At 49.4% G+C, this 27,836-nt stretch overlaps 1 protein-coding gene across 1 annotated transcript in view; it reads right to left on the reverse strand.

The window, feature by feature from the left end:
• The window catches only part of LIMD1 (LIM domains containing 1), an 88,437-nt gene extending 60,806 nt beyond the window's left edge, over positions 1-27,631 (reverse strand). The window contains exon 1 of the mRNA XM_003256969.4: positions 25,480-27,631. Coding sequence (XP_003257017.2) covers positions 25,480-26,884 — 1,405 coding nt within the window. The 5' untranslated portion in view covers positions 26,885-27,631. The remainder of the gene's footprint in view (positions 1-25,479) is intronic.
• Positions 27,632-27,836: the final 205 nt, after the last annotated feature.

Raw genomic sequence — 27,836 nt, forward strand, 5'->3', positions numbered from 1 at the left:
AAATAAAAAAGATTTTAAAAATTAGCCAGGTGTGGTGGTACATGCCTGCAGACCCAGCTGCTTGGGAGGCTGAAGGGGGAGGATTGTTCGAGCCTGGGAGTTCATGGCTGCAGTGAGCCATGGTCACACCACTGCAGTCCAGTCTGGCAACAGAGCAAGACCCTGTAAGGAAAGAAAAGGGAAAAGGAAAGGAAAAGGGAGAGGGGAGGGGAGGGAAGGGAGGAATTCAATCCTGGAACTAAATCCACTGCATTTAGTGGTTGTCTCTCTTGGTCTCCTTTAACCTGGGACAGCTCCTCAGTCTTTGTCTTTCTTGACCTTGGTACTTCGGAAGAGTATAGGCCAATTATCTTGCACGCTGTCCCCAACTGGGGTTTGCCTAATGTTTCTTCATGATCAGACTGAGGATATGCATTTTTGGCAGGAATGTCCCAGGAGTGACGGTGTGCCCTCCTCAGTACATCATATATGGGTGTACATGATGTCAACATGCAGAATAGAACATTTTACTGCTGGTGTTAACTTGATCACTTGGTTAAGGTGGTATTGGCCAGATTTCTCCACTGTAAAATTACTCTTTTTCTCTTTGGAATTAGCAAGAGCTTTATGAAGAAATATTTGAGATTCCTTATCGTATTTTTGCCCACTATGCAGCATCCATTGATGATTCTTTTTGTTTGTTTTTTGAGACAGAGTCTTGCTCTGTTGCCCAGGTTGGAGTGCAGTGGTGCAATCTTGGCTCACTGCAACTTCTGCCCCCCAGGTTCAAGCGATTTCTAGCTAATTTTTAGTAGAGACAGGGTTTCATCATGTTGGCCAGGCTGGTCTCAAATGCCTGACTTCAAGTGATCCACCCACCTTGGCCTCCCCAAGTGCTAGGATTACAAGCATGAGCCACCATGCCCAGCCGCATTGATGATTCTTGACAGCAACAACTATTACAGTGGTCTTTCCAAATGCTGACCTCTTCATTTATCATTCTTTCTACATTTTACTAATAGAATCCTCTCTACAAAAGTTTTCCCTTCTCCCCACTTATGTATTTATATCATCAGTAAGGACTTGTGGATATTTATTTTATTCTCTGGATTACAATACACTTCTATCATTATTTATTTTGTTGCTCAAATTGGCCCAGATTTTGAAGCCAGTTTCTCAAGTTAGCTCACTTTTAACATCACCCTTCCTTGTGAGAAGGCTCAAAATCATGCATGTTTCCCAGGATCTTTGCATCAACATAAACTACTAAAACAAATGTCAACCTCCAGCAGAAAGTGTCTTGACCCCATCATGCAGGCTGAGTAGTGCAACATTCATATCACTTCTCCCTTTCCAGGTCACTCCACACACCCACTCTTGACATCGGTTCAGTTTTCCCACCAGCAATTTAGAATACCCCATCCGACATCCTCCACCAATTTGCTTCTCTCCTGGATTATTTCCTTCCATCTGGCCTGGAAATTCTCTGATCTCTCAAATAAGGCTCAGTTGTATTCCTTACTCCCTTCAGGTCTCAGCTTAATTTAGGGTTGCCAGATAAAATATAGGATGCTCAGTAAATTGTGCTTTTTTTTTTGGGGGGGGGGTTGATTATTATTATTATTATTTTTTAGATGGAGTTTCACTCTGTTGCCCAGGCTGGAGTGTAGTGGTGCAATCTCAGCTCACCACAACCTCCACTTCCCAGGTTCAAGCGATTCTCCTGCTTCAGTCTCCCGAGTAGCTGAGATTACAGGCGCCCATCACCACGCCCGGCTAGTTTTTGTATTTTTAGTAGAGATGGGGTTTTACCATGTTGGTCAGGCTGGTCTCAGACTCCTGACCTCAGGTGATCTGCCCAGCTTGGCCTCCCAAAGTGCTGGGATTACAGGCATGATCCACCATGCCCAGCCTTAAAATGCAAATTTAAGCATAGCAATAAATAATTTTTTAGTGACTGTCCCATGCAAATTTGAATATCAGATAAACAAGTATTTTTAGTATAAGTACCATCACATGGTACATATTTATACTAAAAATTATTTGTTGTTTATCTGACATTCAAATGTATTTTTATTTGTTAAATCTGGCAATCTAAGTGCAAGTATAAAGAAGAACTCAAGGCTGGGCACAGTGGCTCATACCTATAATCCCAGAACTTTAGGAGGCTGAAGCGGGAGGACTGCTTGAGCCCAGGAGTTCGAGACCAGCCTGGGCTATAGTAAGACTCTGTCTCTACAAGAAAAAAAATAATAGATAAATAAAGAAGAGCTAGCATTTATTATACACACAATTGGTAATCAGTTTAGATGAGACAAGCAACAGAAACATTTTACGATTTCCAAAACCATTACCTCATTGTCCTTTTCTAGAGAGTATAGTTTTTTAAAAAAACATTTTTAGTGATGCATACACAAAGAAAAGCCCAAATACTGTTAAGTTTATAACGCAATAATTTTTCACAAAATAAGCACTCCTGGTAAACAGCAAGCAGATCAGGAATCACAGCAACACTAGCCCCGGGATTCAGGTCCACTCTTGCTGAACCTAAGGACCACCCTGCTGTCCTGGTGGGTCCCAGCAACAAGACCTTCTTCCCCACGTCCACAGCCTCCCTCCTGCAGTGGAACTGTAAAGAGTGGGTTTTGGTGTAAGCACTGGGCTCAGATGCGACCTCGGGCATCATTGTAGCTTCTTCACCCACCAAATGGGCTGTGACAATAAACGCATCTCACAGGGTAGCGGTGACGATTAAGTGAGATCATGTAAGCTCTTACCTCTGCTCCTGGCACAAAGGTGCCCCATAAAAGTTCATTTCCTTCCCTCCCTTTCTAGGAAAGGTGTTTTCTTCCAGGCCTTAGCACAGTGAATTCATAAAAAAATAAAACCACTCTCCTCACAGACACCCACATTCCACACACTGCACTTTGCAAAACCTCCTGAGTTCTTCCCCAGGCCTCCCAGACTCTCCGGACTGAGCTCTCTCCTTCCCTGCCCCACACCCCTCCCCACTCCTCCACTGGGTAATAACCACACTGTATTGGAACTGTCCCCATAGGACAGCAGGGCCCTTGAGGACTCAGCCACCCTTTTGACCTGAGCAGGTAGGTGCCAAGCCCACAGCAGGCGCTCAGTAAACGTCTACCAAGTGAGTGAGGGAATGAATGAATGACGCACGCAATCTGACCTTAGCTTCTCTCCTCGCAGCTCCCTGCTCCCATCTCCCCACTCAGCATGCTTTCAACTGCCCTCCTGCCTCCCTCCAACCACAAACTCCAGCAGGCGGCTGAGCGTGTCCATGTGGGGCAGAGATGACTGGAGTGGCAAGAAGGGCTCGGAGGTCAGTGACCTCAGGCAGTGAGGTGCCCCATCACACAGAACCAGAAGGGAACCAGAATGAAAATCCTTTCATTTTTCCAGAAAAAATAAAATCCCAAATTCTCCTCAGAAGTAACACAGAGTGGATTTTAGAGATGCTCTGAATCTGCATTCACCAAAGAGGAGGAAGGCTGAACCAGAGAAGGAAAAGAGGCGAAGTGAAAATTGTTGGTAAAGCCTATTAAAGCTGAGGGGAGGTTTTGTATTCTCTCCAATTTCCCCACCGACAGCCCTTCCCGTCCTTCCGCTCCCCAGCAAGTCAGAAGCAGAAGGCTTGGTTGCTGCCAGCCAGGCAAGGGACAGCCTCCAGCAGAGTCCACCCACCCACAGTTGTCTCCTTAGAACAAACAGAAAGTTTCGCAAGCACACTTTGTTCAGTTCTGCAGCTTACCAGGTGAGTGACCTTGTGGCTCTCTGCTTTAGTTTTCCCATCTTCAAAACAGGAGAGAAAATGAGTGGGCACTTTGCAGGGCTGCTGGGAGGAGGAGAAATGGAGCAGGTAGACACCTGGCACAACTGTGCTTGACATGCAGTCATGAGCCTGGTGTGGGAGGAATGGGTAGGGCACTGGGCAGGGTTCATGCGATAAAATGGAGAGTTTAACATCGGTTCTGTGCCTGCCTGGGAGTGTAATGCAGGGCAAACCATCGGGGCCCTTTCTTAGAAAAGACAAAAACATTGCTTTTTAAGACTATCTTGGACGGGTGCAGTGGCTCACACCTGTAATCCCAGCACTTTGGGAGGCCGAGGTGGGTAGATCACCTGAGGTCAGGAGTTTGAGACCAGCCTGGCCAACATGGTGAAACCCCATCTCTTCTAAAAATACAAATAATAATAAAATAAATTAGCCAGGTGTGGTGGCACACACCTGTAGTCCCAGCTACTAGGGAGGCTGAGGCAGGAGAACTGCTTGAACCTGAGAGGCAGAGGCTGCAGTGAGCTGAGATCGTGCCACTGCACTCCAGCCTGGGTGACAGAGCTAGACTCTGTCTCAAAAAAAAACAAAAAATAGGCCAGGCGCGGTGGCTCATGCCTGTAATCCCAGCACTTTGGGAGGCCAAGGCGGGTGGATCACGAGGTCAGGAGTTCGAGACCTGCCTGGCCAACATGGTGAAACCCCGTCTCTACTAAAAATACAAAAATTAGCTGGGCGTGGTGGCACACACCTGTAACCCCAGCTGGAATCACTTGAGCCTGGGAGACAGAGGCTGCAGAGAGCCAAGACTGCGCCACCCCACTCCAGCCTGGGAGACAAAGCGAGATTCCGTCCCAAAAAAAAAAAAAAAAAAAAAAAAAAAAACAGACTTTCTCATATCAAATCTAATGTAAGTGAGCTATCTGCAATGCACACACAGGCATGATTTGCTTGTGAATCTTGAAGAACCAACACATCTTTCAGGGAGGGGCCTGAACAACTACCTTGTGTAGTGGAAAGAAACTGGAATAGTGACGGGCTCACAGGCAGGAGGGGACCCGGGTGCAGCACACAGCAGGGACTGGGGGTGGGGAAGGCAGGACCTCCAAGGCTACCTTCAGGACTCTGGCTCCAATTCTGCAGGTGAGGAAGAAGGGGTCAGGGGCACTGAAGGATTCTTTCCAAGCCCAGGAGGGATGTGACCCAGTTTTGTTTTTACAGGATCCATCTGCCTGCTAAGTAGGTCAGGTCTTTGGGAAGACTGCTGGCTGGAGAAGAAAAACCTTCTAACAATCTCAACTCATTGACACTTGTCCAGCTGTCCCTCGAGAGAGTGAGACAGCAAGGAACAGAGGTTTGTCAGGAAGAGGCTGGCAAGAGATCCCTGCTGGGGGCAGGAGGAAGGGGGCCCAGTTCTCCATTCTGATTCCAAAATTACTCATATCAAAATAGAACCCAGCCATCCCTACAAAAAATAAAGGCAGAAACTGGGGTGACAGAAGTCTCCCAGAAAGTTTCTTAAACCAAAGGGAAGCAGCATTGCCAACAAGTAGCAGAAAGGGAAAATCTTTCATATGCTGGCTTCTGAACCCTGTTTTTAATCCCTAGAGGCCCCTGAAGGCTGGCAGAAGATGCCACCCCAAAATATGCCACTTTGACATAGGATTATATCAAGCTAAAGACACTTGAAAAACAGCAGATGCAAGAAGGCCATTTTCATCTTCAGGAGATGAAAACGCCCATGTAAAAGGTGCCCCCTCCCTACGGACATACAGTCTGGAATAATAGACATTGGAGGCTTAGAAGGGAAGGGGAGGAGGGTGGGCGGGGAGTGAGGGATGAGAAATTACTCTTTTTTGTTTGTTTGTTTGTTTGAGACAAGTTGTCAACCTACCCAGGTTGGAGTACACTGGCGTGACTATGGATCACTGCAGCCTCAACTTCCCAGTCTCAGGCAGTCCTCCCACCTCAGCCTCCAAAGTAGCTGGGACCACAGGCACACACCACCTTGCCCGGCTAATTTTTCGTATTTTTAGTAGAGATGGGGTTTTGCCATGTTGCCCAGGCAGCCTCAACTTCCCAGGCTCAAGATATCCCCACTCCCCTCAGCCTCCCAAAGTGCTGGGATTACTGCCCAGCCAGAAATTACTTAGTGGGTACAATTTACACTGTTCAGGTGACGGTTACACTAAAACCCAGATTTCACCAGTAGGCAATAGATCCACGTAACGAAAGTGCACTTCTCCCCCCTAAATCCATACAAATAAAAAATCAAATAAAATAAAAGGTGCCCTCCCCGAACCAGGAGAAAAGAAACACTCTTCAATGGAGAGTAACAGCAGAGAAAATTCTGTACAAACAGACCTTGTTAAAATAAGGCTTACTTTCCTTTAGCCTCCCCACATAATTTGGTTACTTGCCCACAAATACCTCTCTTTGTTCAACCTCATATAAAAACATGTACGTTTTGCCACTGGTTTGGGTCTTCATTTGTTTATGAGGGCTCCCGTGTCACATAGAACTTTTATTAAATGTGTATGCTCTTCTATTTATCTCTGTCAATTTAGTTTTCAGACCCCACCAGGACCCCAAGAGGGAAGAGGGGAAGTTCTGACTCCCTGACATCCTCTATTGGCCCAACTTTCACTAAAGTCCCCAAATCTACAACAAAGTTAATTTTAGTTCACTCAAATTCTTTAAAATTAAATATCTATGTGTAAAAGAAAAAAAGTCTGTCCTAACAGTGATTATCCCTAGAGTGGGATGATGGGTGACCTTTCCAATTTTTTTCTATACTTTCTGACTTTTCTACAGTTAGCTGTGTTTAAGGTTTAAAAAATGGCAAAAAAAAAAAAAAAAAAAAAAGAACAGGAATTTATTTTTTATTTTATTATTATTATTACTTTTTTTGAGACAGGGCCTCATTCTGTTGCCCAGGCTGGAATGCAGTGGTATGATCATGGCTCACTGCAGTTTTGACCTCCTGGGCTCATATGATCCTCCCACCTCAGCCTCCCCAGTACCTGGAACTATAGGCAGGCACCACCACGCCCAGCTAATTTTTGTATTTTTCGTAGAGACAAAGTTTCACCATGTTGCCCAGGCTGGTCTTGAATCTCTGAGCTCAAGCAATCCCCCTGCCTCAGCTCCCAAAGTGCTGGGATTACAAAGTGCGTGAGCCACAGCACCCAGGCAGAGGATTTCTTTTTTTTTTTTTTTTTTTTTTTACTACAAGTGCCCGCCACCACGCCTGGCTAATTTTTTATATTTTTTGTAGAGGCGGGGTTTCACCGTGTTAGCCAGGATGGTCTCGATCTCCTGACCTCGTGATCCACCCGCCTCGGCCTCCCAAAGTGCTGGGATGACAGGCGTGAGCCACTGTGCCAGGCCTAAGAGGATTTCTGTACTACAGAAAACTGGTAAAAGCAAAAACAAAAAAATGTTTTTTAAATCAAACTCTTAAGAGAGCAAAGAAGCAAAGTAAAATAGTGATGGGCCCACAGCCCATCACTATCAAGAAAGGAATAAAATATCTTGTGAAGATAATATTTTAACAGAGGAAATTGGAAGGGTATCAGCCAAGCGTTGCCAGCTCAGAGAACAGGTGGCTTAGAAAGCAACAAGTAAAGCAGGGCCCCCAAGAAATTCTAAAAACAGCTGGAGAATCAGAGGAACTTTCACACTGCTGTGGGAATGCTAAGTGGCACCGCCACTTTGGAAAAGTTTTTGGCAGTTGCTAAAAAAGTTATACATACACCTACTCCATGATCCAGCAATTCTATTCCTAGGTATTTACCCAAGAGAAACAAAAGCCTGTGTCTATACAAAGACTTGTACATATAAGGCGCAGTGACTCATGCCTATAATTCCAGCACTTTAGGAGGCCAAGGAAGGAAAATCACTTGAAGCCAGGAGTTCAAAACCCACCTGGACAACATAGCGAGATCCCACATTTACAAAAGAAAAAAACAAACAACAAAAAAAAACCCAAAGATTTACACACAAACAATCCTAAAAGACTTATTCATAATAGCCAAAAATGAAAAAAAAAAAAAAACCTCAACAGGGAAATGGAAAAACAAAACTTGTGATGTATCCATACAATGTAATATTACTCAGCAGTAAAACAAAAGCACAACTGATAATGCGAAAAGCCCAACTGATAATGCAACAGCATAGCTGAATTTCACAGATATTATCTGAGTGAAATAAGCCAGACAAAGGAGTACTATAGTTGATTCTCATTATTTGTAATAGTTATGTTCTATAAAATTGGCAAGAATGCTGAATCAGTCAATACTGAACCACTGCTGCTGGCAGAAAGACAGGCTTAGGTTTCTGAAAACTTCTGACCACAACACTTTCATCAACTGATTAATATATGACCTTGTTTTATGTGTGTTTCTATTTAGAGACACCTTCCTTAGTATATATTGTTGATTCATTAACATCAAACCCTCAGCCAACAGCCGTGTAGCTCGTGCCTGAACAAAGCTTCTCTCATACATATTCTCATTGTAAAGCACATCACAGCCCTCTTGCTCTTAGGAACACTAGAAAGCACTCCAGCACTATGCCTGGGGGCCATTTGAAACAGCAAAATCATCAACAAAAACCACAAAAATGCAAAAACCATGGCACTAAATAGACCATGAAAAGGACACCTGTTTACTGTATGAGCTGAAACAAGAAGGCGGAGTGTTGCCTTGTTCGACTTCAGCTGGGAAGACAGGCGTCAGGGAACTCAAACTTTTCAGCACTCTGTTATATCTGTGATTGATCACAAAAGAGCTGTGAGTATTAATTTTGGGGTTACAAATAAATTTTAGCAAGTAAGCTGATTCACAAATACAGAATCTGTGGATAATGAGGATCAACTGTATATAAATACTATATGAATCCATTTATATTACATCTTAGAATGGGCAAAACTAATAAATGATTTCTAAAAATCAGAATTGCAGTTGCCTGGAGGTGAGCACTAACTGGAAAGAAGCATGAGGGAACTTTCTGGGGATGGAACTATTCTATATCTTGATAGGAACGTGGGTCACACAGGTGCATGCATCTGTCAAAACTCACTGAACTACACATTTCTCTGTATGCAAATACAGCATTTTGAAAACAATTCCTAGACACTCCTCCTATCAAGAAGTGAGAGTGTGGGAGGGCTTGTGACTGCTTAAAGTAATACAGCACAACAGAGTGACACTAAGTGACTTCCAGGCATTGAGCCTGACCCCAAGTATCCAATGCAGACATCAAATAGCCTGCAAACGGCCTGGCACAGTGGCTCACACCTGTTATCCCAGCACTTTGGGAGGCCGAGGTGGGAGGATCACTTGAGCCCAGGAGTTCAAGACCAGCCTGGGCAACACAGCGAGACCCTGCCTCTACAAAAATTAAAAAATTAGCCAGGCATGGTTGTGCACACCTGTGGTCCCACTTATTCAGGGGGCTGGGATGGGAGGATTGCTTGAGCCCAGGAGGCCAAGGCTACAGTGAGCTAAGATGGCTCCACTGCACTCTAGCCTGGATACACAGTGAGAATCTGTCTTTAAAGAGAGAGAGAGAAAGAGAGAGAGAGAGAGCACGTGCCTGCAAACCATGACAGAGCTGGGCAGAAGCCATGCTAGCTTCCTCAACACTACCTCCTTTCTTCCTCCCTGCCCTCCTCACTGGCCCCCACCAACTTCACTTCCTCTGCTCTCTGGCTATAAATTTGGGCAGAAATGCCTCTCCCCACACCTCACACACCCACCGTCAGGCACGGGCAACCCAGAGAGGTGGCAGCTGTGTGCTATGGGCAGAGGAGGGGCTGCCAGCTCCAGTCCATTCATGGCTTCTAACTGACCTCTGTGGCCGGCCAACAAAGAGCCTCTGTGTAAGTCCCTGCCACCTGCAAGCAAAGCCTCAGTGATGTCAGGACAAGCCTCAGACAAACGGGCCTTTGCAAGCTGCCTGGAAAGCCACCTCCCAGCCTGCCCCTGCATTGGCCACAGGCCTATTGGGAGGCCCATACCCAGGAAAGGTCTCCAGAGCCTAGACAGAGGGACAGGACACAGGCATCCCAGTAGCCTGTGGCCCCTGATGAGCCAAATCCCAAACAGCCTTCCTCCCACCTCTTGGGACAGGAAACACCATCGTTCACTTCTCTACCTCCCTCAAGGGGATGGGCCATCTCTTTGGGCTTTCTGCCTGTACTTGCTAAACTGAGTGTATTTTTTAAGGCGCTGGAAAATTGGCTCAGCTGCAGCGACCACCTGCTCCATCAAGCCCTGTGCGCACAGCAGCTTCGGACCCCAGAGCGCCCCTGCTTCAAGTGGGAACGGATTCGTTCTAAGGCTGCGTGGGAGCAGCCTGCCATCCCTTGCATCAGGCATTTGGCCTCAGTGGGCTCACTTGGTGGTTGGCAATCACAAAATCAGCCTCCCTTGAACAAATGATGATCTTTTTGTTTAAGCATTTGTGGTTCTGAACAAATTGATTGGGCTTGGCTTTCAGATGGGACAAGGTAAAGAGGCTTTCATGCTTTTGAGAAAAGGACAAAGCAAGAGAATGTATACAGCAAACCACACAGGCTGTGTCACAGCCTGTTCTAAGTGCTTTGTAAGGCACAGCCCTGCCCAGCAGAAAAATATGCAAGCCACGTGCGATTTTACATTTTCAAGTACCCATACTTAGGAGGTAAAAATAGGTGAAACTAATTTTAATGTTTTACTTAGGCCAATATATCCAAAAGTCTCATTTCAACATAGAATCAATATGAAAAAGATTAATGAGCCACTCTTTTCTCCATACCAATTCTTCAAAATCCAGATGTGCTTCAAAAGCACATCTCAGTTCAGAAAAGCCACCTTTTGAAGTACTTCACAGTTGCACGTGGTCAGTCTCCCGTACTGGACAACTTAGATCAGACATTAGCTAATTCAGTCCTCACAACCATATGCACATTTTACTGATGGGGAAACTGAGGCACAGGGCTGCTGAACAACATGCCCAAGGTCTCAACAGCTGTTGGCAGAGCTGGGGGGTGGCAGATCCAAAGCCCACGTGCTTATTAGACTTTTCATTCCCACCAACAGCTCCTCAAATCAAAGGCACCACGCATGCCTGCCGGCATGTCTCCCTGCTCCCTGCCAAACCTGCGCAGGCCTTTGGTGAGCTGGTCCTTGGAACTCTGTAAGTTTCTGTCCAGACAAAGCATGTATCCCAACCCTTTCTGGCCCCTCTAGTCCTCAGCTACCAAAGGCATCTCCTACCCACATGAGAGCACTCATCTGAGTAACTCTGGTTAGGGTGAGGGATGTGGACAGCAGCCCAGTGCCCCTGCCTCCCTAGCACATCAGTGTAGGGTATGGATTGATGCCAGAATGTGTGTCCCAGCTAAAGGCACTGACACTCAGGAGGAAGTCAGGGAATATCTGCTCTCCACATTTGGCCAGAGTGTACACATATTCATTCGAGAAGTCTTTTTTTTCTGGAGACAGAGTCTTGCTCTGTTGCCCAGGCTGGAGTGCAGTGGCACAATCTTGGCTCACTGCAAGCTCCGCCTCCCGGGTTCAAGTGATTCTCCTGCCTCAGCCTCCCAAGTAGCTGGGATTACAGGCGCGCACCCCACGCCTGGCTAATTTTTATAGTTTTAGTAGAGATGGGGTTTCATCGTGTTGGTCAGGCTGGTCTCAATCTCCTGACCTTGTGATCTGCCCACCTCGGCCTCCCAAAGTGCTGGGATTACAGGCATGGGCCACTGCGCCCAGCCTCATTCAGTAAGTTTCCATTGGGTACCTGCTGTGTGCCAGGCACTGCCTTGGGCCCTGGGGATACAACAGTGAACAAAACAGACAAAAACCCCACTACCAAGGAGCTCAGATACAGCAGGAGGAACTAAGCAATACCTGTTTGTGACAAAAGGAAGCCCTAGTAGTCCAAATTCAGTCTCTTGCACATAGTAGGTACTCAATAATAGCTGTTGAATGAATGAGTTATCCTGGCTTGGAACTATTTTTTCTGGATGTGGTAATGCAAAGATAGGTCTGGGGCAGGGGTGAGGGCTGTGGAACCCCGCAGGAAAGCCAGTGACCCACTTGGGGTTCATGCCCACAACTCCAGGTTCAGGAATCTGGAGCTCCACCCACCAAGGAAACCAAGGAACCATTCAGAGCCAGGCGTGGTGGCACACGCCTGTATCCCAGCTACCTGGGAGGCTGAGGCAAGAGGACTGCTTGAGCCCAAGAGCTTGAGGCTGTAGTGTACTATGATTACACCTACGAATTAAAAAAAAAAAAAAAGAAGAGAACATCAAGAGGCTCCCCCAGGTTATATGCTGACCGACTGAAATTCCCTCAACCTCAGAATGTAGTCAAGTCTCAAGTTTACCGCAAGGGACAGGGCTTCTCCAAGTATACTGGATCTGGAGGTCCAGCACTTCTAACATTCAACTTCCATTCCATGCTTGGCCCTCCTCCCACAAGCAGTGTCACCCAAGTCCTCACCAGATAAGCTCTCCCTTCGAAACTCTAACAGGTAATCAAGGTCTGGTGAAAATTGGCACAGCTACCACCAGGCACAAGTTATGGAGAAAATACCTATGTAGCATCCACTGTTTCTTAGCCACTACTGCTGAGCAAACAGTAGCATTGTCACCAAAATATTTCCCTTTTTTATTCTGATTGGGTAATATTATAAATACACACCATGATTCATTTATTCAACAAATATCTCATGAGTAACTTCTACAGACCAGGTCTTGGGCTTTCTATTTTGAACTTTACCGCTAATTCAGTGTTTGGTTTTATTTCTTCATTCTTTTTTTTTTTTTTTTTTTTTTTTTTTTTTTGATACCGAGTCTCGCTCTGTTGCCCATGCTGGAGTGCAATGACACAATCTTGGCTCACTGCAACCTCCGCCTCCCAGGTTCAAGCGATTCTCCTGCCTCAGCCTCTCGAGTAGCTGGGACCACAGGCATGCGCCACCACACCCAGCTAATTTTTGTATTTTTAGTACAGACAGGGTTTTACTGTGTTAGCCAGGCTGGTCTCAAACTCTTGACCTCAAGTGATCCGCCCGCCTCGGCCTCCAAAAGTGTTGAGATTACAGGTGTGAGCCACGTGCCCAGCATCATTCTCCTTACTTCTTAGAGACAGGGCCTCACTTGCTTCTAAACAAACTTTGTCATTGTACACGTTTTTCACACCCTCCCCATCTCAGGCTTCTTCACTCCGTCAGTGGGCTTCTCTGCAAGCAAATGAGGGAAAGCTTCCAAGTTCAACCAATGTACATGCCTGGGATGCCCCTGCCCATACACACAAGGTGTCCGAAGCAAGTTCTCCCCAAACCACTGTCACCCTCAGAGCCAAGAGTCTTCTCCCAGCCAACAGCCCTGAATCTAAAACTGGCTCTGAGGCTCAAAGCAAGGGAAAGGAAACAGAATTATAAGCAGCACAGGACCTCTAGTCTCCATAAGATGAAGAAACTGAGGGCAGAAAAGTGAAGCAGAAAAGTCAAGCTTACAGCCAGAAAGCAGCACAATCAGGCCTGCAATGCAATCCTTGCTGCCCGCATTTAATGTAAAGATAACTGTCAGCAAATGCCCTGGAACCTAGCCATGGCCAGCAGCTGAGCTGCCCCCAATTCCATTTCTTTCTAAATTTACTACCTCACTGCATCATCAAGAAGGAATGCAAACTGAGGTAGCGGGAGGGGAGGGAACAGGCGACATTTTGGCAGATGCAAAACCTCAGGGCCAGCCCTGACCATCACGCGAGCAAACGTGGCCACAACTTGGTTCCACCCTGCTGAAAGGAAATCCATCAATCCAGCTGACAGGGAGGTGCAGGGGAAAAGGGAAGCTACTGTTATTGTCAGAAGGGGTTTCGGGCACAAAAAGCAAATCTGCTCCTGCTTTACCACCTGAAATGACCGTCACATGCTGGCCAGCCTGGGACTGCTGGAATATGTGCTCACCCCCTGACTTGGAGCCTGCCTGCTAAGAGGGGTGCCTTATCCACTAGCTCCTCTAAGTACCTCAGTCACTATCCTTCCAGAACTAGCTGCAGGGCGGACTCATGCTAAATGCAAACTCCCTCCCTGGAATGACAGCATCATGGCAGGCTTCCAGAACTTTTTGTGTGCTACAAAACATGTTTGTGGGGAGGGAGGTAGAGACCCCTGAGATGCTCCCCACCAGCTTTCAGTAACCGGGAGTAACCCATTCTCACTCCCCAGGGACACAGCGACAGTCACACAACAAGAAAGATGAGGAAGGAACCTGGCCAAGTTTAAACTAATAGCTCTCAAAACTTAAAAATAACCTGGCTGTGGATCCTAAGAACTCCCTTTGAAACCCTCAAGCAGAAAGTCTCCTGCCTTCCAGTGTGACCCTGAGACCCTGTGTCCAGCTGGTTTCCCTGTAAGGGGAAAAATGGAAAACAAAAACTGGAGTGGATATAAATATTTGCTGGCAAGTGCTACCCTGCGTTGCCACGCCTTGGAAATTTTGGTGACCTGTTTTGTTTTAGGACAAGGTTTCTGTTCAGTTTGCTGGATGGACTCTAAAGACGGTGTCATCCAAAATTTGGTTATAGGCCAGGCATGGTGGCACACACCTGTAATCCCAGCACTTTGGGAGGCCAAGGCGGGTGGATCACTTGAGGTCAGGAGTTCGAGACCAGCCTGGCCAACATGGCGAAACCCCATCTCCACTAAAAATACAGAAATTAGCCGGCCAAGGTGGAGTGTGCCTGTAATCCCAGGTACTTGGGAAGCTGAGGCACGAGAATTGCTTGAAACTGGGAAGCAAGGTTGCAGTGAGCTGAGATATTGCCACTGCACTCCAGCCTGGGCAACAGAGCGAGACTCTGCCTCAAAAACAAAAAACAAAACAAAACAAAATTTGGTTCAAGCACCTCTGCACACAGCCTGGGGTTGCTTCTGACCCCCCGACAAGGCATCTTGCTCACGCCCAAGGGAAGTATGGGCTGGCACACCCCTACCTATGCCTGCAGCACTTGGGGATGTCACACAAGCACCCCTGAGGACATGGTCCACTTGCCCTAACCCACACCCCTTCAGAGGAACACAACACAGCCCATGTGCCTCCGAGCCTCTGGGGCTCTGTCCACTGCCCTGCAGGGAGGCACTTGTGCAGGCACAGGCTCCTGGACAGAAGAGAAAGCTGGAGACAGCCTCTCGTTGGAAGAGTGGGACCCAACTCCTCCAGTCAGCTCAGGCACGCCTCCACACTCTGCCTTCTTTCCTGCTCCTGGAATGGCCCTGGCTCCACCAGAGTACAAAAAGACCTCAGCCTTGACCTACCCTAGCCACAGTAGCCCCTGAAGTTTCTTCTTTGTTAGAACGGAGATACTTCCAAGAGCTAAGAGGCAGCACAACACAGTGGTCAAAATCTCCAACTCAGCAGCCAGACTCAGCAAAGATACGTCATAAAAGTACTAGGCAGGCCACTTAACTTCTGTGTAGCTCAGTTTCCCCATCTGTGAAATGGGTATAATAAAGTAGGGTTGTTGGGAGGATTGAACAACTTACTACAGGTGAGAAAAGCATAAGAAGTGCTTAGAAAAGTGTCTGGCAGAGAGAAACTGCTAGACAAATTTTAGTAGAACTGTCTCAGAGCCATAACCCCAGCTAAAAATCCCTTATTCCACCTTCACGGCCTGATGGAAGTCCCTCCGCTCCTTCAACAGGCATCCACGGAGCCCACGGCATGTGGGGCACTGGGACAAAGAAGGGAGACTGGCCCAGACACTGCTGGGCCTGAGGCCACTATCCTATGACAAACGATCAGGGCTGAGACCCAGCAATGTGCAGGGCGCCACAGGAGCACACGGACAGGACCGGGTCATGCCAGTACAAACAAGGACACCGAGTGCCACAGACCAGAGCTCCCAGCTGCCCCCTGCACTAAGGATGACAAGTTTAATTGGAATGAGCGCCTCAAAAGGCCTGCAGGGTTGGTGATCATCCTCATACCAGTGGCTTGCCACGTGTGGTTGTTTCCTAAAGGACACCTTTCGTCCTTTCTAATCTCACTTTAATTAGATGCACTCTTCCAAGCAAATTGGCCTTTAGCTCAGTAAATGATTCTACATTTGGCCAGAGATCCAAGAATCACAGTGCCTGATACATTCTGTATCACCAGTGGGCTCAGCCACTACTTTGTACTGGATACTTTCTGCAGACAATCTTAACACTGATTATTCTAAGAATGGAAGGTACATCAGTGATTCATGTTTCTTCTTTAATTGTATGTGTTTTCCAGAATATCTAAAGTAAAAATGAGTACCACTTACAATTGCAAATGTAACCATAACTAAAAATAAAAAAAATTGTTTTTTAATTCTGTAGAGGTCTGGAACGGGGCTGGGATGCCAGGCTGCTTGGCCTCTGCCTTTCCAGGCTCTCTGCCACTGCCAACAATAATGCTGCCCAGTCCCTATTACTTGGTTAGCTGAAATCCAGGCATCTAATTATACCCAATGCCACTGTCACAGGACTTTGGGCCGGGAAGGACCCTGAGAGGTCATCTTGGCTCCACAGAGCTAGAGGGACTTGCCGAACATCACACCCTGAGCTGCTGGTGGGATCAGGTTTCCTGGTTTCCTGACTCCCAAATATGTGTCTTTCTTGCACAGTTCTGTCTCCTATGTGACAGTCACAAATCAACAGATGTAAAGAAACGTAACTTTTTAAAACTCCTGGCAAGAATGATCGTGTCAAAATATCCGTTTCATGTTCTGGACCGTTAATGGAAAGAGCAGGAGGGCTGGATGGAAGAAACAAGACATTCTTTCCTGGTCACAAAACACAGCAGAAACATACCATACCAAGGAGGGAGGACCCCAGAGAGAAAGCGTGACGGGACAGGCAGACGCTGTGGGAATCCATGTCGGGACATGCCAGGGCTACAGCTCCCAGTAGATCAGCCTGCTTGGAAGGGATTGGTGGCATTGGCAGCACAGCACTGGCTAGAAGGACATCTGTTGGGAGCCGCCAAGGCAAGGACCTCAACAGGTTCAGAGAAAACAAGGCTGGGATGATAGGGAAGAAGGAGCAAGGTGAGGCACAGGAGGGGTGGGCCAGAGCGAGGGTCTCCAAGGTCACAGTGAGAGGATGTGAATCCATCGCACTGGCTGTCCTTCCCCACAGCACTCAACCCAGTGCTGAGGACACAGTGTGACCTGACACGTATGCATCATTGATCTGCTGATTGAGCAAAAAGATGAACCTATCTAAATGAAGTTTGAGAGCTTCCTCACCTCTACCCCTGGAAAACTCTGAAGAGAAGTGCTGTGGAGAGAGATGGCATGCAGGGACGGAGCTGAGGCACATGATGTAGTCACATCCCTTCAGAGAACACAGAGGACCGAGATGGTATCCAGTCCTTGACCACTGATCACACAGGAGTCACCGCTGTTACAGGGCGAGCTTCCAGCCCAGGAGGACATACAGTGGAGGTGGCCCTGGACAGATGGCACCAACTCCTTGCTGTCTCCAGCCCAAGCTTCACCCAGGTCAGCCACATGATCTCCGTTCATCCAACCCCAAACATGCCATAATGTGTTTTTACATTTTTCAAGTTTTTAAAAGTTACATCAAATCACATGTTTGTTTAAAAGCTTATTTTTGCTATCAGAAATCAGACAGCTGATCCTTGGACACTGGTGGTGACTGTACAGGGGGGCACAAGGAGTTTCCTGGGTGATGATCGTGTTCTGTGTTGATCTGGGTGTTGGCTACGCAGATGGGTTCACTTTGTGAACATCTATGATATGTGTACTTTTTTTTTTTTTTTTTTTTTTTTTGAGACGGAGTCTCGCTCTGTTGCCCAGGCTGGAGTGCAGTGGCGCAATCTCGGCTCACTGCAAGCTCCACCTCCCAGGTTCATGCCATTCTCCTGCCTCAGCCTCTCCGAGTAGCTGGGACTACAGGCGCCCGCCACCATGCCCGGCTAATTTTTTGTATTTTTAGTAGAGACAGGGTTTCATCGTGGTCTCCATCTCCTGACCTCATGATCCACCCGCCTCGGCCTCCCAAAGTGCTGGGATTACAAGCGTGAGCCACCGCGCCCGGCTGATATGTGTACATTATACATCAATAAAAGGTTAAGAATACATGCCTTCCTGACTTAGGAAGATTGCCTGGTCCATTAAAAAAATGCATGGGCTGGGCCCGGTGGCTCATGACTGTAATCCCAGCACTTTGGGAGGCTGAGGTGGGAGATCACTTGAGGCTGGGAGTTCAAAACCAGCCTAAGCAATATGGTGAGACTCTGCCTCAATTTTTTAAAAGAATGCACACAGGCTGCCCAATGTCTAAAGGACTGGGCATCCCCATATCCCAGGGTGTGCATCTGCAGGGCCAGAGAGATTGGAGTCTTGAATGTCACTGACAAATGTTACCAGCAGAATCAGAAATTTACTTCCATGTCAATGGAAACCTGGATTCAGCTGGTTCAAATTACGGCACATCTCCAAAAGGCATTCTGGTGGCAGTCCCCAGGTCATCACATCTAGTCATACCAGTCACTCAGACAGAGGCACATGGCTGTTGAGCTTCTGTCACTGTCTTCCACTTCAGCAGTTGGTTTGGGTTTAATGAAATGCCTGATACGGGAGGAGGCCGGTTAGCCAGTGCCTCTGGGGAACACAGACAGACCTCTGTCCTGGAATTCTCGTGGGGCTGCTTTATTACAAGACTAGCCCATGTTGTTTCTTTTTATGTGAAAAATGCTCGATTTTTTAATCTAGGCTAGAATTAAGCACCATGTTTCAGGCAACTATTGCTAATAAAGTCTGATAAACAGTAATTAAAAAGTCATGAAGGGCCAGGTACAGTGGCTCACGCCTGTAATCCCAGCACTTTGGGAGGCCAAGGCGGGCGGACCACGTGAGGTCAAGAGCTCAAGACCAGCCCGGCCATCATGGCGAAACCCCATCTCTACTGAAAATACAAAAATTAGCCGGGCATGGTGGTGTGCACCTGTAATCCCAGCTGTTCAGGAGGCTGAGGCAGGAGAATCACTTGAACCCGGGGAGGCGGTGGCTGCAGTGAGCCAAGATCGCACCACTGCGCTCCAGCCTGGGTGATGGAGTGAGACTCTGTCTCAATTAAAAAAAAAAGAAAAGTCATGAAGACGAGGAGCAGCTCAGTGTGCAACAGACTGTCAGATGGAAGGGCATCTGTAGTCATGTAGACATGCAGATAGGACATCTGTAGTCATGCAAATAGGACATGTAGGTACGTAGATAGGACATCCACATGTTCCTTGCTTGGACTGCTCGTTTAACCCTGTGCATTGCTAGGAAAGTAAAATCAGGTAAGACAGGCTCCCTGGCCCTGGTCAGGGCAGGGCCATTCTCAGGAGGAGTCACACCTGTTTTCAGGCTCCCAGGCTAAGGGGGGTCTGCCACTGCAGTTTTCTGGGTTAGGATACTGCTGAAAGGACATCCACCAAGGACAGAAAAACCAAACACAACGCCAACCTTTCCTCTCTCCATGCCGGTGAGGAGCAGCCCTGTCCATCCACTTCCTGGGTACAGGAGACCCTGGAACCTGCTTATTCTTGCCTTTCCCACCCCTCTGGTCCTAACGAAGTCTGGCAGAGCCTTCTCCCCAAGCGAGCAGAATGTGGCTCTCTCCTGGTTAGCTTTAGCAGTGACGGATCACCAGGCCCACCCACAGCAGGGAGGGTGAGCACAGGGGCTTCAGGTCCAGGGGACACAAAAGTCCACAGCCCAGGCCAGGCGCAGCGGCTCACGCCTGTAATCCCAGCACCTTGGGAGGCCAAGGAGGGTGGATCATGAGGTCAGGAGATCGAGATCATCCTGGCTAACACGGTGAAACCCCATCTCTGCCAAAAACATATATATAAAAAATTAGCCGGGCGTGGTGGCGGGCGCCTGCAGTCCCAGCTACCCAGGAGGCTGAGGCAGGAGAATGGCTTGAACCTGGGAGGCGGAGCTTGCAGTGAGCCAAGATCGCGCTACTGCACTCCATCCTGGGCAACAGAGCGAGACTCTGTCTCAAAAAAAAAAAAAAAGTCCACAGTCTGAAATGTGGGGGAAGGAGGCATGGAAAATGCAAGGAGCCCACAAATGCTCCCTACAGTACTTGGGTGGAGAGTGAATCTGGAGGCGCAATAGAAGGCATCCACTCAGACGTGAGAGACCACCTAGTCCCACCATGCAAGTGGTCAGAGCAGAAGGAAAATCCCGACTGGTGTGGGAGCACCACTACTTGTAAACACGTGGTCTTGAGCAAGTCACTTAACCTCTCTGGCCTCAGTTTCTCAACTGTAAACAGAGAATGGTGCCTACATCAAAACTAAACGTGCAGGTTAAATGCCAACAAGGCCCACAAAGCACTGAACCCCAGTGCCCGGCACACCACTGGCACTTGACACGCGGTAACTACTACTAGAACCATAATGCCCAAGGCACCCGCTCCTACCTGTCCCGAGAAGGGGGCGCTGTGGGAATGCTGCAAAGGCCCTTCGATGAAGGAGAGGACAGGGGAGGGCGCAGCTGCTGGGGTGCAGCAGGCAGATTGCCCTTCTGTCAGCCCCTGGAGAGACTGTCCCAGCTGCACAGAGCTACCTCGCCCAAAGTCACCATCTTCCTGGGCAGCTCACAGCCAACAGCTGATCGACGAGGGAGTGTGAAGGCCAGACCATGTCAGGCCAACTAGGATGACCCTAAAGGACTTTTCCAGCTCCCAGGCTCCCTGTGGGGTCAGGTCCCAGCAGCTCAGCTCTCCTCTACCCACTCCTGATTCCTTCTCCATCTTCCACAGGTGGGGACCCCAAAAGCACCTTTTAATAAGCCCTTGTATGGTCAACTCTGTCTCAGTCAGCTTCCCGGGAAACCCAGCCTATGATAAGTGATTTATTTGTGGGGTTTTTTGTTTTTGTTTTTGTTTAGAGACAGGGTCTCGCTCTGTCACCCAGGCTGGAGTACAGTGGCATGATCACAGCTCACTGTAGCCTCAACCTCCTGGGCTCAAGCAATCTTCCCACCTCAGCCTCCCAAGTAGCTGGGACTACAGGTGTGCACCACCACGCCTGGCTAATTTTTGTGTTTTTTGTAGAGATGGGGTCTCACTGTGTTGCCCAGGCTGGTCTTGATCTCCTGGGCTCAAGCAATTCTCCTGCCTCAGTCTCTTGAGTCGCTGGGATTGCAGGTGTGAGCCACCACACCCGGCTTGTGTCCCTTTTCCTTAGAAAGGGAGAAGAGGACAAGCGTGAGGAAGATAGGTGGATCGCATGGAGGAGACGGTGGGGCACAACTAACAAAGGCACGGCGGCCCCTGCACCCCACCTCTGCAGTGTCAGCAGTGGTGCTAAAACAGAAGGCACACTGCACTAGGTGGTGCAGGCCAGGAGCAACGCCTAGAAGACCAAAAACCCAACAACATGGACATAGGGACGCAGAGGCCATGGGGGCAGGGGGTGGGGAGGGTGGCTGGAGGAGGAAGTAGGCCCAGCAGAGTAGGGAAAGAGACACACCTCTGTAGGATCCTATTTTACTAAACCCACAAAGACCAGCCATGGAAAGTGCCAGGAGAGTTCCCGTGCCAAGTTAATCAGTAACTGGAAACTGGGCATCTTGAGACTCTAAGGGCTTACAAAGGTGGCAACGGGGATTCACAAGCTCTTCCCACAAAGTCAAATACCCAAAGGTACATCTTCGGTTCAACCTAGGAAGGGGCCCAGGCTAACCCAAACATCTACTTTGCTTTGCTTTTGGCCTGAGTGACATCACCTCTCATGGGGAGTTCTGTCACTCTCTCACTGCCAAGCACCCTGCACCATTAAACATTCTTCTATTTGGAAGTAGAATCTAACCATTATTTAACAAATGTAGCGTGTTGGGTCGACAAAATCTTTCAAGTAATACCAGATGCAGGGGAGGGAAAAGATCTGTGGGGGTGAGCCCCTCAGCTGTCCAGGCTCCTTGGGCTACCAACAAGGGAGGAGTGGTCTGGAGGAGCATGTGGTCTCTTCAAGGTCCCCACACAGGGCCAGGCAAAGACTGCCAATCCTCAGACCGAAAGACTTCCTCCTCTGCCCCAAGGTAAGTTGCAGAAGAGCAGATGGAAGCTCTGCCACCAAAGCAGGTGTGGGGCAAACCCTCTCCTACACAGCTGGCAGCTCAGCCCTGGCATGAGCTCTGCAGGAAGCAACCAAGCCACACCTAAAGGACACAAACCACGCAGCCCCACAGTCCCACTCCTGGGAGCTGATCTTGCAGCTACGCCTGCCCCTTGTAGATGGGTACATTCCAAAGGCCCATCAGTGAGGGCTGCTTAGGTGACCTTAGGTGACCTGGGCACATTGCACAGCAGCCACGTATAGCCAACTGAACACCTGCTGATGTAGAGCCACTGCCAAGACGCTGTGCAGTGGAACGGCATGCCACCACTGGGGCTGGCAGAAACACACACATGCTCATTACACCCAGAACACTTGACTAGACAGACCTGGGAAAGAGGCTCGATTTTCACTGCGCGTGCTTGCTTATCTGTGAAGTTTATACAAAAAACGAATAAAATACACGATTCCATTTCTCAATGAAATTCCAGAATAGGTAATGCCACAGGGACAGAATGCACATTGGTTGTTGTCAGGAGCTGGGAGGGGATGGGGGTAAACAGAGAGCAATTGCTTTATGGGTATGGGGTTTCCTTTTGGGTTGATGAAAACATTTTGGAACTGGACGGAGGTGTTCATTGTACAACGTTGTGAATGTATTAATATTAAACACCACTAAATTGTTCACTTCAAAATGGTTAATTTTACGTTATGTGAATTTCATCTCAATTAAAAAAAAGCATAAAAAGAAATAAATAAAATAGGCTTCCAAATCTCTGCTTGGGAGACAGTTTGGCAGTGCTGGTTAGACACATGGGCCCTGAGGCTGAACTGAACTGTCAGGTTCAAGTCCCAGCAGTACCCAGTATGACCTGTGACGCTGCCAGTAAGTAATTTAATCTCCCTGAGCTTCCGTTTCCTCATCAGTAAAATGGGCATAATGGCAGAACCAGCTTCCGAGGATGCTGTGACCAGTCAATTCAATAGTCAGCATCAAGCGTTCAGTACAGTGCCCAGCACAGACCAGGCCTACAGGGACTCTGTGCTTGCTGTCTGCTCTGCCAAGAACACCATTTCCCTGGGAAAACACACGGTCCAGTCTCCTGCCTGCCTTTGCTCAAATGCGTCTTCTCGGTGGGACATTCCCTGATCACCCAATTTAAAACTGGAAATCTCTCTGCCAGCCCCAGCCCCAGGGCTCCATTCCCTTTCTCTACTTTGATTCTCTCCCTAGTACTTGCTTATTTACTTCATTCACTCCCTGCCTCCTTCTACTACATTGTCTGCTCCAGGGAGGCAGAGGTTCCTGTCTGTCCTGTTCACTGTGTATCCCCAAGACCTGGAACACAGCATGGCCTCAAGATAGGTGCTCAATAAATTTTAATATATGCTGAATGGATGAGTAGCGTCAGCTAATACCGCTGCTCTGATGCACAGCATAAACTTGCATCCCAAGATAAATAAAACTGCTGTTTGTGTTGTCCAATGAGCTTGAAATTTACAACTAAACAAAAGTTTAAATTAAAAGACCCACAGTATTTCCAGCTAACTATTACTCCCAAATGTGGGAATGTACTGAGGAGAAAAGATAGTTCACAGTAAGATGGTGCCATGTGCTTTAAAAAATAAACCAGTAGGCGGGGCACAGTGGCTCACACCTGTAATCCCAGCACTTTGGGAGGCTGAGGCAGGAAGGTCACTTGAGCCCAGGAGAACAGCCTGGGCAACCTAGAGAGGACCCCCCAACCTCCACATCCCCTTCCTCCCCTGCTTCCTCCTAAGTAGTCCTAGCTACTCAGGAGGCTGAAGTAGGAAGATGCCTTGAGTCCAGGAGGTCTAGGCTGCACTGCACTCCAGCCTGGGCAACAAGGCAAGACCTTGTCTCAAAATAAATAAATAAACAAATAAATTAATAAATAAATAAAACTTTAAAAAAAGTAAGCCGTAAACAGTTACCCTGACCTCAGCCTGCTGAGTATGGGGTGAGAACTGGCTCCCAAGAGGTTCTCGTGAGAAGCAAAACACAACGCTACCATAAGTTGCACACATCCAGCAGCCCAGTGCCTCAGACCCTGGTCCCTCAAAGGACCTTGGGACACTTGCTCGTTTACAGAGAATAAGCGTAAACTGACAGCAGTAAGCCAGCTGTCTTCCTCTCCCAGGGCCTTCCCTGTCCCTGCCCTCCATTAGGCAGAGCTGCTACCCCAGCAGGACTCAGGCTATGGGGAACACGGGGGTCAAATATCCAAAGTTAAAAAATGAAAAAGAAAAACCCCTCCAATTCTCTGCGAATAGGCTGTCTTTCTAGTTAGCTCTCTTATGAGACAACTAATCATTACTCAACAGAAAGATACAGCTACCACTAAACCCCGTGCAAAGAAAAAAAGTTGAAGCTAACAGTCTCCAAGAGTTTGTGGTTTTAAAAAAGAGAATAAAACAAAACACGCAAGTTTGAGTAAAACCAGGAAGATACATTTTCCATCACAGTTTGTGCCACGGCTGTGGTGCAACCTGGCTGTTGGCTGTTACCTGGGTGTGGGCTGGGTTAGGAGGCACATGGTGCAGCAGGGCTCAAATCTCACCACACAGCAGGATCACGGTTTGCTGGGTCCCATCCCACAGTTTCTGATTCAGTAGGTCTGGGGTGGGGCCCAAGAATTTCCATTTCTAATCAGTTTCCAGGCAAAGGGATGTTGCTGATCCAGGGACTACACTTAAGAACCACTGCTTTGGCCAGGTGCGGTGGCTCACGCCTGTAATCCTAGCACTTTGGGAGGCCAAGGCGGGCGGATCACGAGGTCAGGAGATTGAGAACATCCTGGCTAGCGCAGTGAAACCCCGTCTCTACTTTAAAAAAAAAAAAAAAAAAAAAAAAATTAGCCAGGTGTGGTGGTGGGTGCCTGTAGTCCCAGCTACTCAAGAGGCTGAGGCAGGAGAATTGCTTGAACCCGGGAGGCAGAGGTTGCAGTGGGCCGAGATTGCACCACTGCACTCCAGCCTGGGCTACAGAACGAGACTCCATCTCAAAAAAAAAAGAACCACTGCTCTACAAGTCTTTCATGGTAGTGTTTGACCTGCCTCAGCTGCACACAAGTACCCACCTACACACAGACACACACACACAGACACACACACACGGCAGTCAAGAGCCCCTGCCTCAATCACTGGTCCCTCAAACAGCCAGATCAACCAGCTACAGACTGAATGCTCAGGGGTACCTGCCCCTGAGAAAGCTGGTCCCACTCAAGTCCTATATGAGCCTGTCACTGAAAGAGGCTCTAAAGTCACACCCAAAACCCTTGAAATCCAAAGTCACAGCATTTCTCTTTTCTGAGAGCAGTCATGAGCAATCCCACCCTGCCGCACCCTTCACACATGGGTAACCCCAGCTGCAAGGTCTGCTTTCTGCCCCAGGATGCTTTCAAGTTTCTGAATCAGAAAAAGCAGCTGAAAGAGGAAGCCCAAAACAAACAAACAAAAAAAAACAGGCCACTCAGAGAGTGGTAGCTACAGCCTACAGCATCCCTGGTAGGCGGCATGTTCCCCAATCTCAAGAACCCCATCGCCCCACCATGGGCAACTCCACCAGCCTCTCACTCACCAAAGTAATCGGCCTTCGGGTGAGCATCCATCTCTCGCTCCAGACGCTGGGTGAGGGCTTCTAATTTCAACTCAGCAGCAGAGGGTCTCAGCTCAGGAGCTGGGATGAGGGGCTGGCAGGGCAGCCTTACCCTAGGGGAGCTAGGGCTCTCCAGGAGCACAGGTCCCAGGCTACCATCAGAAGACCAGCCCAGGGGACCCTCTTTACAAGATAACTCAGGCAGGGTGGACATCACTGGATGGACAAGACTGGTGGGGCTGAGCTTGGGACCAGTGCCAAGGTCTGTGCAGCCAGGCTTCGGCCCCAGCCCAGGGACCGCACCCTGCTGTGAACCGTCCAGGCCAGCTGGCGAGGATGACGGGGCAGAACTGGAAAGGTAAGATTTGGGCCCATCCTGGAACCAGGGTTGGGGGTCCACATTGGGTTTGGACATCACACCTGAAACCTCACTCCCCAGCCCCGAGTTTGATCTTGGAAGACCTCCTTGCCTGGGGCAGCTCAGGGCCAGGGGTGCTGACACAGAAGGGGTCCTGGGCTGAACAGGCCCCAGAGCTGGTGCTCCGTTCTCCAAGTTTGGGGAAGGCAGGCCAGGGCTCACCCGCTGGGAGGAGGCAGTGGACCAAAGGCCTGTTGGCTTCTCGCTGCTACGGCCACCAATGCCACTATTCTGACCACCGAGGCTACCCTCAGAAGACCTGCTGGAGCTCAGGGAGAGCTGTCGGTGATTTAGCGGACGGTCCCCGCAGGGTTTGGGCAGTGGTGGGTCACTCCCTGGGGAGCTAGGCCACACACTCCCTACACTCAGGCCGATGCTGGGGGACACTCCTGGTTTGTCACCCCACTTTGGGCTTGCCAAGGAGAGGTTGTCATAGTAGTCTCCGTGAGTGAGGCAGGAAGGATCCTCGCAGGGGCCTGTCTGGTGGAAAGCAGACATCTCAGAAGTCGCCGGGCTCTCCCTGGAACCACAGTCCTGGCTGCCATGCCTTGTGCCATGCAGGTATGGCCTGGATCTCTGCTCCTGCGGTGGGTACAGGGGCTGCCCAGCAGCGAGGGTGGTGACTGCCCCAGGTGCCCCTGTCGAGGCAGCAAGAGGAGGCTTGGCAGCACCATCCACAGTCAGCTTGCTGCCCACAACTTCCCGACGGGCCTGTGGGCCCAGGCGGCCCCCTCCATTGACAGGGCCTCTGCTCCCCCTGGGCAGGGTCTCCTCCTGCAGGAGCTGCTGCTGCTGCTGGAGGTGGATTTTGGCCATCTTGGTGGCGAACACTCTGCGAGTTTCCTCAAACTCAGGGTTGTTGCCTGCACCCTTGTCCACTCGGAAGAGCCCATCCTTGGAGGCCTCATACATGTTCAGGTCCTCGATGAATTTACTGGCCTCCAGGCCCAGGTCGTCATACTTATCCATGCTGCAGACAGGTGTCCGGGCCTAGCCCAGGTACCGTGTGTGTGTGTGTGTGTGTGTGTGTGTGTGTGTGTGTGTGTGTGTTGCGGGCAGCGGGGAGATGCTGGCGAAGGGTCGGGGCTCAAGTCTGGCCCAGTACAAGTAAAGACTTCCACCTGCCTAGCGTGAAGGGCATGACCCCAGGACCTAAGAGTCCAGCCGAAGTTGTGACCTCAACGCCAGCTGGACCAAGTTTGCTTCCAACTCCCTTTCCCCTGGAGACGTCCTTGTTAGGGTAGCTGGTGGCACTTCGCTGTCCCGGGCCTGCTCAGCGGAGTTCTTTTCTCCTCTTCAAATTATAAAAGGAAAAAGAAAACAGCAAAAAAGTAAAATCACATCCTCCTTAGGCAACCAAACACGGAAACTCACAGCAAGGCAGCAGCCGACTGGGCCGGGTGAAGCTGAATCGGCCGGGAGGGCGCCGAGGCCGCGAGTCGGGCCGGAGCAAAGGCGCGGCGGCTGAGGCGCAGGTACGTTCCGGGCGCTGGGTCCTCCGCTGCTTCCCCCGCTGCTTCCCCGGAGCTGCGATCCCGGCCGGCGCCTGGCGGGAGCGCCGTCCGGGACGCACGGGCGGCCGAGCAGCGGTAGGAAGTTCACGGCAGCTGGGGCTGGCGGCCCATTGTCCGATGGCGGCGGCGGATCGGCGCGCGCGGGCCGGAGGGCGGCGGGACGCGGAAGTGAGTGCGCCAGGCGCAGTCCCCGCTGCTTGCTCGCCGGCTCTGCACGTCCTGAGCCCGCGCCGGGGCGGAGGGGGCGGCCGAGGGGCGGGGACGGCGCGCGGGCGGGCGCCCAGGGGCAGGCCTGCACCCGGCAGCGTGGCTGGGCCTCCCGCCCCTAGGCCTGGCTGGAGAACACCGAGGGGTGCCCCACAAGTCCGTCCCACGCTCTAGCACTGGGACTGCACGGGAGTTCGCCG

The sequence above is a fragment of the Nomascus leucogenys genome, chromosome 4, assembly GCF_006542625.1.
Source record: "Nomascus leucogenys isolate Asia chromosome 4, Asia_NLE_v1, whole genome shotgun sequence".
NCBI lineage: Eukaryota > Metazoa > Chordata > Mammalia > Primates > Hylobatidae > Nomascus > Nomascus leucogenys.